The sequence below is a fragment of the Polistes canadensis genome, unplaced genomic scaffold (genome assembly GCF_001313835.1).
Source record: "Polistes canadensis isolate GaletaPanama2010 unplaced genomic scaffold, ASM131383v1 scaffold_140, whole genome shotgun sequence".
Taxonomy (NCBI): domain Eukaryota; kingdom Metazoa; phylum Arthropoda; class Insecta; order Hymenoptera; family Vespidae; genus Polistes; species Polistes canadensis.
Genome location: NW_014569687.1, coordinates 241,816 through 254,750, shown reverse-complemented (window position 1 = coordinate 254,750; position 12,935 = coordinate 241,816). Strand labels below are relative to the sequence as shown.

The 12,935-nt window shown below is 30.0% G+C and overlaps 3 protein-coding genes across 4 annotated transcripts; 2 read left to right on the top strand and 1 right to left on the bottom strand.

Moving 5' to 3' along the window:
- The first annotated feature begins 16 nt into the window (after positions 1 to 16).
- LOC106788469 (ubiquitin thioesterase trabid) lies at positions 17 to 5,831 on the top strand. Of its 2 annotated transcripts, none has more exons than XM_014751741.1 (8): positions 17 to 1,092; positions 1,584 to 2,362; positions 2,458 to 2,739; positions 2,816 to 3,017; positions 3,099 to 3,376; positions 3,475 to 3,704; positions 3,778 to 4,198; positions 4,296 to 5,831. In XM_014751741.1, the coding sequence occupies exons 1-8, from the start codon at positions 1,048 to 1,050 to the stop codon at positions 4,372 to 4,374; spliced, it is 2,316 nt and encodes a 771-aa protein (XP_014607227.1). In that variant the 5' UTR covers positions 17 to 1,047; the 3' UTR covers positions 4,375 to 5,831. The 2 variants fall into 2 exon arrangements, with proteins under 2 accessions (XP_014607227.1, XP_014607228.1); XM_014751742.1 differs by having other exon boundaries at positions 1,258 to 2,362.
- A 1,371-nt stretch (positions 5,832 to 7,202) lies between these two features.
- On the bottom strand, positions 7,203 to 10,064 carry LOC106788472 (protein disulfide-isomerase A6). The gene is made up of 7 exons (XM_014751750.1): positions 9,902 to 10,064; positions 9,415 to 9,608; positions 9,095 to 9,337; positions 8,806 to 9,015; positions 8,404 to 8,729; positions 7,950 to 8,324; positions 7,203 to 7,810 (listed from the first exon to the last, which is right to left on the bottom strand). The coding sequence occupies exons 1-6, from the start codon at positions 9,915 to 9,917 to the stop codon at positions 8,006 to 8,008; spliced, it is 1,308 nt and encodes a 435-aa protein (XP_014607236.1). The 5' UTR covers positions 9,918 to 10,064; the 3' UTR covers positions 7,203 to 7,810; positions 7,950 to 8,005.
- Positions 10,065 to 10,636: 572 nt separating this feature from the next.
- LOC106788475 (serine/threonine-protein phosphatase 2A activator-like) lies at positions 10,637 to 12,825 on the top strand. The gene is made up of 8 exons (XM_014751754.1): positions 10,637 to 10,862; positions 10,934 to 11,019; positions 11,104 to 11,307; positions 11,462 to 11,679; positions 11,761 to 11,885; positions 11,996 to 12,096; positions 12,254 to 12,361; positions 12,431 to 12,825. The coding sequence occupies exons 1-8, from the start codon at positions 10,835 to 10,837 to the stop codon at positions 12,563 to 12,565; spliced, it is 1,005 nt and encodes a 334-aa protein (XP_014607240.1). The 5' UTR covers positions 10,637 to 10,834; the 3' UTR covers positions 12,566 to 12,825.
- Positions 12,826 to 12,935: the final 110 nt, after the last annotated feature.

The following is a 12,935-nucleotide window of genomic DNA, read 5'->3' as shown; positions in this document are numbered from 1 at the left end:
GAGCGAGATAAAATATTGAAATATTAGTTTCAAGGCATATGTATTTACATATAGTGGGCTGTGTACGAAGGTTGCAAAGGTCAAGAAGAAGAAGAATCGGTACGAGAAAAAAAAATGATAAAAAATGATTAAGGTTGAGAGAATAATGGTAGATAAGGATTCGTCGTATTTAAATATTTAGATGTAGAGATAAATGATAATAGATTTGGAGAGACAAAGGTGTAAATGCCAAAGATGAGGTTAGAAAGATCATCGTCGGTTTTAGAGTATTTACAGTATCGTATCCGTGACGTAACAGAGCGGAACATCGTATCTCGTATGCATGCACACATATTACGCTGGCAAATCCGAGCGAAACGGTGTTGGCAGCACTGACGTCTGTTTGCTGCGGATGACTGTCAAAACCTACTTTCTCGATCAAGTCGACAGATTTCTCGTGTCGGATGGAAAACTGGACACGATGAATTTATCCAATTCGTAAAGTGAAAAAGACACATTCGTGGCCACAGGGCTTGCGTTTAAAGTGCGTTTTTTCTTAATTCATTTGAAAATCTAAGTGTGTGAGTGAGCAAGTTAGTGAATAAGTTAGTTAGTTAGTGAGTGAGTGAGTGAGTGAGTGAGTGAGTGAGTGAGTGAATGAGTGAATGCAAAAGCTCCAAACGTTTGTTGTTCTTCTCTCGTTGACTCTTGGTCTCGATTAAAATCCATCCATTAATTACATTGCTTACTCGCTCGATGGGTTTTGGGCCATCGTGTCTTCTTCGGCGGAAAGGAAAACGTCACCGATTCGAACGCCAAGAAAAAAAGTTTCCTACTTTCGCCCTTGCGTTTATTGACGCGCGAATCTTCTGTCTTAACCTCTATTATTATTATCATCATCCTTTGTTAAATGCGCCTACTGTGGAGTGCTCGAAATAGTGTATGAGAGACCGACAGAGAGACTTATTCTCTCTTCATCTTCTTCATCTTCTTCATCTTCATCATCTATACTTTTTTACGAGAACCAGCTGATTGGAATCATCGTCATCGTTTCAATGGAACTTATGTATGCCTGACAGCTATCTGTTTAAAATCGACGTACTATTTCATCAGGTAAATTTATTCTTGTCGTTATTCTCAATGATTATGTTTATCCTCTTCTAACTTTTGCATTCCTTCTCTTTTTCTTTTTTTTTTTTTTTTTTTTTCTAAAATTTAAAGTATTGTCATATTATTTGATAGAGATTGTTATTGTTCTGTTTGTTTTTTTTTTTTCAGATATTAATATCTTCAATATTTTGGGAAGAATTAAAGTTCCATAATAATTTCCAATCAAAATGCTTGCCCCATGACCAAAAGTTTATTATGTAAAAAGTACAAGACAAAAAACCATATCTGCCAAAGCAAGTTGAATTCAATGCTATATATATATGCTGTGAAGTGTAGTTTATTGCTATGTTACTAAATATCATAATTTTATATTCTGTTTATTATTACGAACAATATTGTTGTGAAATTGTGTGAAGAGAAAAGAAAGGAAAAAAAAAAAGAAAGAAATATTTAAATTAAATATTAATAAAATATTTTGTGTGTGTATATGGTAGAGGTACAACAGAGTTCTCACTATCAAGAATTATTCATTGAAGATGAATAACAGACTTGAAGAGGCAGAGTCAAAATGGACTTGTGAATATTGTACGTATGAGAATTGGCCTTCATCATTGAAATGCACAATGTGTAGAGGTGCCAAGCCTTTATTGGGTGAAGATATTTATCGCTTACGTAATACAAGCCCACAAAGGTCAGGATCAAACGTTGCTTCTGGCCCTGTATCTCATATAAGTCCAACAGATTCGTATAATCAAACCTCTCAGAATTATAGTCACAATGTACCAGCTGGAGGAATGTGGTCGTGTGGCATATGTACCTATCTCAATTTTCAAAATGCCTCACGCTGTGTTCAATGCAGTAATAAGAAACCTGCTGGACACAATCAGTCAATAAACTCTATAGCTTCCAATTTACATGAGCATCTAGCGCCACTTAGATTAGCTGATCCTCCGCCTAACTTATGCTCTAATTCTCAAGTTAATCCACCGGCAATAAATTTGCATCCTGAAAGGTACTATAATGTACAGACTAATGCTCATCCCGAAAAATGGTCCTGTCTTGTATGCACTTATGAAAATTGGCCAAAAGCTACTAAATGCGTTATGTGTTTTCATCCAAAAGAAAAAGATAAAAGAGAGAGATCTGCAACTAATGTAGGTTTAATTTTACCGAGTCCCGAAAGAGATCATAATCAACGCAGCTTACCTTCTCCACCTCACGCACCTTATATTCATCAAACGCAAAGAGAGGAGAATTCTGCTATCGCAAGAAGGTGGTTACTTTAGCTTTCATTTTATCAGTTAATTCCAATACGATTTTAATGTATTTGACTAATAACATAGTATCAAATGTGTTGTTTTTTTATAGAAGTTCACACAGATTTACTGATAGTAGAAATGACAGTTTGTCAACACCGCAATCTCCTAACAATTGTGATTATGAGCGTAGATTGAAACAATTAAGACGCCATACAGATTGGTGCTGGTTAAATGCATGTCTCGGTATCGTTGAAGGCGACAATGCACCCGTTGAAGCATATTTAGCAAGCGGTGGTGATCCAGCTCGTCAATTAACACATTCTGAAGTATTACTCTTAAACAGAAGCAGTGCTTTCGACGTTGGACATACTTTAGTACATTTGGCAATCAGGTTTGTTTTTTGCTCCTGCATTTTACAAACATAACATTTTCAACAAATTGATATCCCATTTATTCCTTATTTATAGATTTCAACGAGAAGATATTTTAGCTACATTATTATCGCAAATAGAGGGTTCCGGTTCTGGTGTAAAAAGAGTACCTAGTTACGTAGCACCTGATTTGGCTGCTCAAATACGTAGGCATGTAATGAATAATATTCGTTTACGCAAGGGTTCTTTCTCTTGTTATTTTGTTACTGATATGGCTACATTTGCACTGCCTGCAGAGGTTATTATAAAAAAATTCACTTTCTAAACAATGGTGCTATATTAAAATTATCTATAAAAAATATTAATTATTTTTACATAGGTGGAAGATTTACCAAGTATAGTGCAAGAACAAATGTTAGAAGAATTGTTGGATAAAGAAGCTCAACAACAGCTGGAAGGAGGTGGTGGCGAACCACCTGCATTAAATTGGTCCTTAGAAATAACAGAGCGATTAGGCAGTCGTTTGCATGCACTTTGGAATAGATCTGCTGGGGATTGTTTATTAGATTCTGCTATGCAAGCTACTTGGGGTGTTTTTGATAGAGATAATGCTTTAAGAAGAGCTCTTGCCGATTCTTTACAACAAGCAGGACAATTGTAAGTAATTATTAAGATAAATTTAAAAAGAATTTTTTTTTGATCACAAGAAGAATTAATTTATTTCTATCTTGTATGTAATATGATTATTACTTCAGTTTTTATCCTCGATGGAGAGAGTATGAGGCATCGCAGGCTTCAAGAATGTTAGATTTTACATTAGAGGAAACACAATGGCAAGAAGATTGGGAGAGTTTATTAGCAACAGCTGCTCAACCTGGCAGCGCTCTAGAACAATTACATGTATTTGCACTTGCACATATATTAAGAAGACCTATTATTGTTTATGGTGTTAAATATGTTAAAAGTTTTCGTGGTGAAGACATAGGTAAGAAACTACTTTAAAAAATAGTTTATATCTCCTTTAATATTCTAATGCATTATTTTATTTAATCGTCTAGGTTATGCAAGGTTCGAAGGGGTTTATCTTCCACTTTTATGGGAACCTTCATTTTGTATTCGTTCTCCCATAGCATTGGGCTATACACGTGGTCATTTTACAGCTTTGGTTCCTATAGAACCATATGCATCATCTAGAATACCACCGATTTCTTCTCACGGTGGAGGGAATGGTCCATTACAACAACTGCAAATACAAATGCAAACTACTTTTATGCCATTAATGGACAGAGAACATAAATTATTACCAATTCACTTTTTGAGTCCAGACGAAATTGGACGAGAAGAGTCTATTTTAAAAGACTGGCTTGACGTTTGTCGGACAGAAGGTGGTATTCTCGTTGCACAGCAAAAATTGCACAAGAGGCCACTACTTGTTGCACAAATGTTAGAAGAATGGCTCAATCATTATCGCAGGCTAGTGTGAGTATAATATTAAGAATAGTAATATCGTAAATATTGTGTTTACAAGTTTAAATAAATTTATATAATGATAGTGCTTGTTTATTTTGTCTTTCAGTCAAACAAATAATGCACCATTTTCAAGACCAGTTGCTTTACAAGATTACAGTAGCGATGGTGATACGGAAGATGAATAATAATGTCCAGACACTTGATTAGTAACGAGAATGTCCTTTTTCTATAATTTCGCTGTCAATGCTAAATCTAGAATTATGAACGCAAGATCTCTACGATCCGAAGTCGATGAAAATATATTTAAAGATAAAAATTTGACTCAATATTATGATAGCATGCACAATGTTGTACGGATAATGATCGTTTCGCAATATCTTTCTATTATACCAAAATTTTCTCCGATTCTCTATTTAATTAATCTTTGTTATAAAAATAGTTATTTGGAAATGTTCTTGTAATTAATCGAGACATTTCATACCTTAAAAAATATGCATAAGTGTGATATAGTAGTATATATTGTCAATTACAAAATTAAGGTTTTACAGTGATAATATTATCGTTTGCACAATTTCGTATAGAATAGTATAATACAAAAGTCTCATCAATTTTTCAAGAATATTAATATATGAAAACGAAACTGTGGATAAAGGATATCTCGTTTCTTTGAAGTAGTGTCCTATCGATAATAATAATGATAATATCTACAAGTCATAGCCATAAAATCTCATATATGTTTATAAATTTTCAAAACCATCTCTCTCTTCATCAGAGTGTGTATAAAAAAAAAAAAAAAAACGTTTGATGGTTCTAATACAGACCATGTGATCATTAATTAAAATTAGTATTAAAAAAAGGAAAATTCACGTGTATAGCTGTCTTCGAATCAAGTTAACTACGAACTGCGTTAATTAACGATGAAGCCAGATACAACGATATGTTTCCTCAGTGAGAGAGACGGGATAGGACACGTCGTGTTTCTTTCTATGGTTACTCCTGGTTATGGTGTGTTGATAACGCAATGTGATATCACTCGAAAATCGTACTTTTTTTTCTCCCGTATGATAAAACCTGTGAGAGAGTGAATGAATTAATTATACTTTGTAGTATCGCAATCATTAAGACAGTTTAACGTTACTGAGAGTAAAGAGCTTTTTTTAAAAGCGATAAGAACTAAAAAAAGAAAAGAAACAGAAGTAGTTTTACTTAAGAATTAAGGATTATTATATCTGTGGTAAAAAAAAAAAAACACACTCACACATACACACATATAATATATAATATGATGTATTTGCAGATAACGAGCAAAGATTTACGATATATATATTTGGCTTGGCCAAAACGATTAACCCTAATCAAAAAGTACAAAAAATCGTAAAAGGAAAAGTCATTTCTTTATAAATGTTAAACTATTCGCTTAAATTTAGTCTTCGTTTTTACTAATCCTAATGTAGTGTCTAGTCCTTTTAGCACTTTCATTTTTCTAATCGCATTATGATATGTGCGATCTATCTACCCTGTTGTGTTATGGAGAAGATATGATACGTTTCAAAAGCATACACAACACGTATCAATATTTCAATATTAACAAGTAATGTGCATCCTGTTAAGTAAAAGTAAAATTGAAAAAGTTTTGTTATTATTCTATATTTTCTTTATTTCTTTTTTTTTTTTTAAATTATTGTTTTCCTTCTTTCTTTTTTTTAATCGCAATGATATTAACTTTCTGCCACTCCACATGGCAGCCTCCACGTGGTATGATTAAAATATTAATAATGATGCTGTGCGGTCGTATTTCATTTCCGATAAGTGTTTTTTGCTCTCGTTGCCAGGATTTATAAGGCAAGTGATAAATATAAAGTTTTAAAAATTTAATCTATGCAAATAGAATTCTATATTAATATAGAGTATATATTATATAGATTATATTAAATAATATATCGATGTACAATAATTCTAAATAATGATTTATTATTATTATTATTATTATTATTATTATTATTATTATTATTATTATTGCATCGCTACCATCACCATCGTCATTATCATAATATTGTCATCATTTACTATCATCGTCACCGTTATCATCATCATTATTATTATTACTGCTACTATTCTAATACTATTGTTATTATATATATTATTAACATCATTAACTATTATTAATTCTATTACTACTACTATTACTACAAAGATTATACGAGTCGTAATAAGAAATATTGAGTTAAATCAATAAAAGCAGAGGTTCTATTCTCGATTTCGTGCGGATTTGTTTTTGTTATTGTCTTTTTATTTATTTATTTTTTATATTTTGGATTATATATAATCTGCTATAATTTTTAAATTACGTAAATATATGCATGTATCGTTACACACAAGGATACATATACAAAGAAAGTTAGTTGCATGAATTTGAGAATAGGTACATTCTGGCCTATTTAATACCTCTTTAAACAAAACAAAACAAAATAAAAAACAAAATTAATCCTGATCATCAATCATGCTACTAAAAACACAAAATTGCGAGTTCTTATATCTTCCATATTAAAAAGAAACTAAGTAATTGTATTAATTTATCAATTAATCGTTCATAGATTATTACAAAGTCTATAGAGGTCCTTAAATATTTGTATAAAAGAAAAGGAACATATATATATATGTATATATATATATATATACACACATTATTTTTGTTGAAAAATTTATTCTATCACGATAATTATTACAATTGATTATTATATTTCTTTTTCTCAAATGGAACCAAATTTTACATAAATTAATACATATCTAATGTTAATTATGCCAATGATGAAAGACTCATTCTAATAAGACAAAGAGAGAGAGAGAGAGAGAGAGAGAGAGATTGGAAAAAATTATGATTAATAAGATGATTTATATATAAAATGAATACATATTACATGTGAAAAGAAAGAATACAGAATGTATAATAATTTACATTGAAATTGATTTTTACGTACATGTGTGAGGAAATCAGATATTTTGTTTTTTTTTCAACATGATAATTGACATTACACTTTTGCAGAAAAATCTCAAAGGCATGAACATAATGTATGACATATTTCTTTTCTTCTTATTTTCTTGTTTTTTTTTTTTTTTTTTTATAAATATACAAACACTTTATTTGTGATATGTATATAGTAAATTATTGGTTTCCTTATTAACAATAGATATGTAGTAAAGAAATACAGACATAAAAAATTTAAATTAGAATTAGATATAAAAGAATATTAAAACAATAGGGATTATGTTACAAGGATTACATGTTTTGTATGTAAATGCATCGTTTCTTTCTTTCTTGTTTTTTCTGTTTAGGAAGTTTACATAAACTTATGTAAATTGGCTTTCTTGGAAGGAATGCTTGGTACTGTGGAAAAATATAATTTGTGCAACACAAACATACTTTCGACTATACTTTTGTATAAAATATCTTCCAAATGAATTTTTTTATCCAGCTAGTCGGCAACGAGCAACACTATATTTTTCCATAATTCAAGCATTGATATTTCGAGAAACTTAATATACGTATATTTAAAATGAGACCAGCCACTTGGAGACCGACTTTCAATGATATATTGATGACAATATTGAAACGCATCGCAGCTGAAAAACAAAGTATTATACAAGCTGTATAATGATTTCTTTCTTTTCTTTTTTATTTTTTATAAAACACAATCTACCGATGATTATTACATTACATATGGATGAAATGTAATATATCGTTGTTCAGAAAAAACCATACCTGACAAATCGAGTACAGCACCGTACAAAAAAAAGATTTCATTGATATCTCGATGATTACAATTCGTCTTTCTCATCTAAAATAAAATCGGTAAGATCGATATCTTCTTCTTGTGGAGGTTCGGCATCTTTACCGTCCCATGGTGTAATTTCAATTATAGAAGGTAATTGAGCTCCTTTCAAAGGAGCGGTTCCACCACGTCCGTAACTTAAATCTCTCAAAAATTCATTTATTCCATCGTATGAGAAACTTCCTTTCAATAAGGAATACTTCATTTTTTTAATATTTACTGCCGCCAAAGCGGGATAACCAAATCCTCCAATTTCCAATGCTTCTTCAATGTTTGGTTGAGCTCCTGCTTCTGACCAAACCCATCTACAATATCAATTAAAATGTATAAACAAAATATTTATATACAAAAAAAAGTAATCAAATATTCGATAAGAATACATACCCCCACATTTTCTTTTTATAATTTTTTCCAAGATCGTGTAAAACTTTTAGGTACTGATTTCTACATTCGGATTGACAATCTAATATATGTGGTAATACTGAAACTACACAAAGAGGTTTATCTTGGCATGCACTCCTTAAACTCTTTTCATCGACTATTTGAACAACTTCGGGTGCTGGAATATTCTCAGCCAGTTTATCCAAAGCCCAGTTAACAATGTCGGTACTTGTACGACCACCATCATATTCTTGTACAGAGTCAGCACCTTTCTTGCCCAATGGGAAATATTTAATAGTCGGATATCCCACTATTTTATATTGACTAGCCTGTAATTGGATTTATTTATAAACCATAATGAAAATTGCAAATATTAATGTTACATGTAGTAAGTAAATAATTTACCTTAACAGTATGTACAGTTGCATCAAGAGCTCCTAATTTTACTTTGCCTTTAAGTTCCGTAGCCGCAGAAGCCCAGATAGGTGCCAAATTTTTGCAGTGTCCACACCACGGGGCATAGAATTCAACTAACCACATATCTTCTGAATTCAATATTAATTTGTCGAAATTTTCATCAGTCAATTCCACCACATCCTTAGAATCTTTAGCTTGCTAGAAATTTAAAAATGTTTTTGTGAGTATTTAAAATTGTATTTACTTACATATATATCATGCTGATAGATTAACTTACTTTATGACCACTACCACCACTGCTACCGCCACTCTTTTTGCCACCTATTTTAGCATATGCTTTCTGAGCAATGGCATTTGTAGCAGCCTCAATCAGACCAGCTGCTGTACGAGGACCATTGAAATCTTCTGGTTTATTTTTATCCTTACCAAAAATTTTAATCGTTGGAAAACCACGCACGCTAAATCTAGACCCAAGAGATTGATGTTCATCTGCATTCACTGCTCCAAGTTTGGCGATGCCCTAATAAAAAAATTATGCACATAAGAACAGTAGATAAATAAAGAACATTGATTAATTATCATTTGTCATGAGTTTACCTTCAATGCTGTTGCTGCCTTGTCATATTCAGATACAAATTGTTGACAGTGTCCACACCATGGTGCATAAAATTCTACAATCCAGATATGTTCGCTGTCAATTACTGAACTATCAAAATTATTTGGTGTCAGATCGATGACATCTGAATTAGATGAATATAAACAATGTGCACCAGTAACTAACACTAATAAACCTGAAACAATGAAAATTTGAATTATTATAAACAAAAATCTAATAAAATTGAACACTCATTTCAAATTTGATACCTATTTGTGGTAACTGTCAAAATTAATTTTGTTATAAATCGATAAGATACACGGTTTATCTAATTAGTTACGATATAAATGAAATGATCAAATGAAAATGTTAATTTAGAATACTTTAACCAAAATATAAACCAAATGGATGCGATGGTAGATTGATAAGCCGGTACGGTAATTTTCTGTAAAACGTATTTACAATTTGGTAAAAATTAATTAAACTCACCTAAAAGAATCTGCATTTTTCTTAGTAATTCAATAAAATTTATTGACAAAATTCTTTTGTAAAAGAAAACAATTCTTCAATATCAATCATTAAATATACACTCGTATCGTAACGTGTCCTTTATCCATATAAAGCAAGATTGTTCTTTCTATCAGTGGTTAGATCCGATCGCCTACAGCTTTTCGTGGACGATTCTGATTGGTCTGTGATTATTAACAAATAAAAAATTAAGAAATTAAATTTTTTGCAATTCTTTTCCTAGAAAAATTCATGTTAATTAATTAGATTCTACTGAATTTATTTAAATTAAATCATATTATAATAATTTTCATTCTTTTGTTTATTTTGTTAATTAATTTACACACACACATATTTATATCAATTTAGTGTATGTATTTTGATAAGATTCAAATATATTTGACATATAAATTCAACGAATTCTATTGGTCGTTGTCATAAATGTACAGAAAAAATAAAAAATGGACTACGATGTTATGAAATATTTTAATTAAGTAAATATTCATAATCGAAACTAATTTCTATTATAAAATTTGCTTTAAATATTCATTTTAATAAATTTTACCTAATTTTATACACAAAAGTAAAACGTTGTTGAAATTTATTTCTAACTTGCATTATGCAAAAACGTGAACCAATAGAAATGTATTTTTTATTATAACATGAAAACTAAACAAAAGGTACAATGGTTTATTAAATACATTTTATGGTTGGTTAATTGTTTCAGTGAAAAAACACCGGCACTATATTTTAATTTTAGAATTATTGTAAATCAGATTGACGTTAATGACAGATTCTATGAAGTATTAAATTGTCATAATATATTTATATATATATAATATATAATCAAGTAATTTATATGACATTATTGAAGGGATAATTAACCGAAAACAGTAATTAAGTGTATTAACTGCAATGAGTGATACGGATAAATTACAATTACGTACGTATTTATTATTATCTTATATTATAACGAATAGTATTAACTATTATTTCTATTTTTATATATCATAGCTGATGAACATGTGTTCGTCGTTCCAAGTAGAGCTATTAAGGTTCCGCTTGATATGGCTGTTTGGGAAAAGTCCGAAGCCTATTTTGTAAGTTATTGTTAAATGTTGTTAAATATTTATCTATAGATTATTAATTGTTTTTTATTTATATACATTTTATCTATTACGTAGGAATATCTAGGATTTATATTAGCGTTAAATAAATCTATAGAAGGCAAATCATTAGATTTTGGATGCGAACAATCTCCAGCAGTTAAAAATATATTAACAATGATTGATAATTTAGATGAATGGATAACGCAAATACCACCAACTGAACAACCTCAACGATTTGGAAATAAATCTTTTAGAACCTGGCATACTAGGTTGCGAGAGGTAAAATTATTTTATCTTTTTCTTTTATATATTGTTGTTATAAATGTTTTTTGGTACTTTTTGGCACTAAGCACAAAGCCTTTTAGCTTCTTAATGTGACATTAAGACAGTCCTATATTATTTATTAAAATCTAATGTTAGTTCATTTTTACAGAAAGGCACAGAAGAGTTACAGCAAGCGTTACCAGAAAAATTACATAGAGCTATACCAGAAATAATTGAGTATTTATACGAAAGTTTTGGCAATGCAACACGTATCGATTATGGAACGGGACACGAAATGGCATTTTTAATGTTCTTATGTTGTTTGTTTAAAATTCAAGCTTTTAAAGAAAATGATAAAGTTGCTGTTGCTATAAAAGTATTTAATAGGTATTAATATTTCTAAAATATATTTTATATTCATTTTTGTCTTTACATTAATATCTATATTTATATTCATTTTTTAATTAGATATTTACAATTAGTACGTAGACTTCAAATAACATACCGTATGGAGCCAGCAGGTAGTCATGGTGTTTGGAGTTTGGATGATTATCAATTTGTACCTTTTATATGGGGAAGTTCTCAACTGATCGGTAAAAAATTATTTCTACATGATTAATATTTATTTTTTTCGTTATAGATAATGAAAATCTAATATATGGTACATAATTATATTTTATAAATAAAAGACATATAATTTTAGGACATCCACGAATCGAACCTCGTCATTTTGTAGATCAAGATATTATAGAAATTCATGCGAAACAATACATGTTTCTTGGATGTATAGAATTTATCTCGAAGGTATATACTTGATTAAGATTATATTCAAATTATTTAAACAATAAGTAAAGTAATATATTTATGTGAGAATTTTTGTGGGCCTTATGCTTCATTTTTGTATGAATGTTGCTTTAAGTTTCAATGTTTGCTCTTAATTATGACAGATATATCATATTAGGTTAAGATAGGACCATTCGCAGAACATTCAAATCAACTGTGGAATGTGAGCGCAGTCTCATCATGGGCAAAAGTTAATAACGGGCTTATTAAGATGTATAAAGTGGAGGTAAATTTTATATTAAATGAATACTATTGAATAACCAAATTGAAATAAATTCTAAACTTTAAATTTTAGGTATTATCAAAGTTTCCTGTAATTCAACACGTTTTATTTGGATCTTTGCTACCAATAAAACCAGCCATTACTTGTCCCAATGTCAGAGGTGCTTGTCTTGATCCTCCGTTACTACCACCACCGCAATTACATTAATACACCTTAATTCATTGAATGAATGAATGAATTAATTAATTAGTTAATTTTCTTATTTTTCATTTCTATATTATCTATAAAAATCTTATAAATCAATCTTGTATCATATGGTGATATTTAGGCCTAGGCTATTATAAAGATTAAAATATAGCCTGAATTACTATTTGGCAATAAATTTGTGAATTTTAGAACATAAGCAACAGAATATTATAACTTTTACGTGAAAATATTTAAATAAATATGTCTTACTGTTAAATAAATATTTAACAGATCATTATTCTTATATATCATTGTATACAAACTTAGTAACTTTGTGAATAAAACTGTTTTATTCTAACGTAAAATGTGATCATAAAATGTATAAAGTTTT

Excerpts from the sequence above, each read along its gene's own strand:
- LOC106788469 (XM_014751741.1), top strand. The coding sequence starts at position 1,048 with ATGCCTGACAGCTATCTGTTTAAAATCGACGTACTATTTCATCAG. Across the intron at positions 1,093-1,583 it reads TCGACGTACTATTTCATCAG|AGGTACAACAGAGTTCTCAC; the intron begins GTAAATTTATTC and ends TGTATATGGTAG. Across the intron at positions 2,363-2,457 it reads AATTCTGCTATCGCAAGAAG|AAGTTCACACAGATTTACTG; the intron begins GTGGTTACTTTA and ends GTTTTTTTATAG.
- LOC106788472 (XM_014751750.1), bottom strand. Across the intron at positions 9,338-9,414 it reads AGGCAGCAACAGCATTGAAG|GGCATCGCCAAACTTGGAGC; the intron begins GTAAACTCATGA and ends TTTTTTTATTAG. Across the intron at positions 9,016-9,094 it reads GTGGTGGTAGTGGTCATAAA|CAAGCTAAAGATTCTAAGGA; the intron begins GTAAGTTAATCT and ends TTAAATTTCTAG.
- LOC106788475 (XM_014751754.1), top strand. The coding sequence starts at position 10,835 with ATGAGTGATACGGATAAATTACAATTAC. Across the intron at positions 10,863-10,933 it reads TACGGATAAATTACAATTAC|CTGATGAACATGTGTTCGTC; the intron begins GTACGTATTTAT and ends TATATATCATAG. Across the intron at positions 11,020-11,103 it reads AAAAGTCCGAAGCCTATTTT|GAATATCTAGGATTTATATT; the intron begins GTAAGTTATTGT and ends TCTATTACGTAG.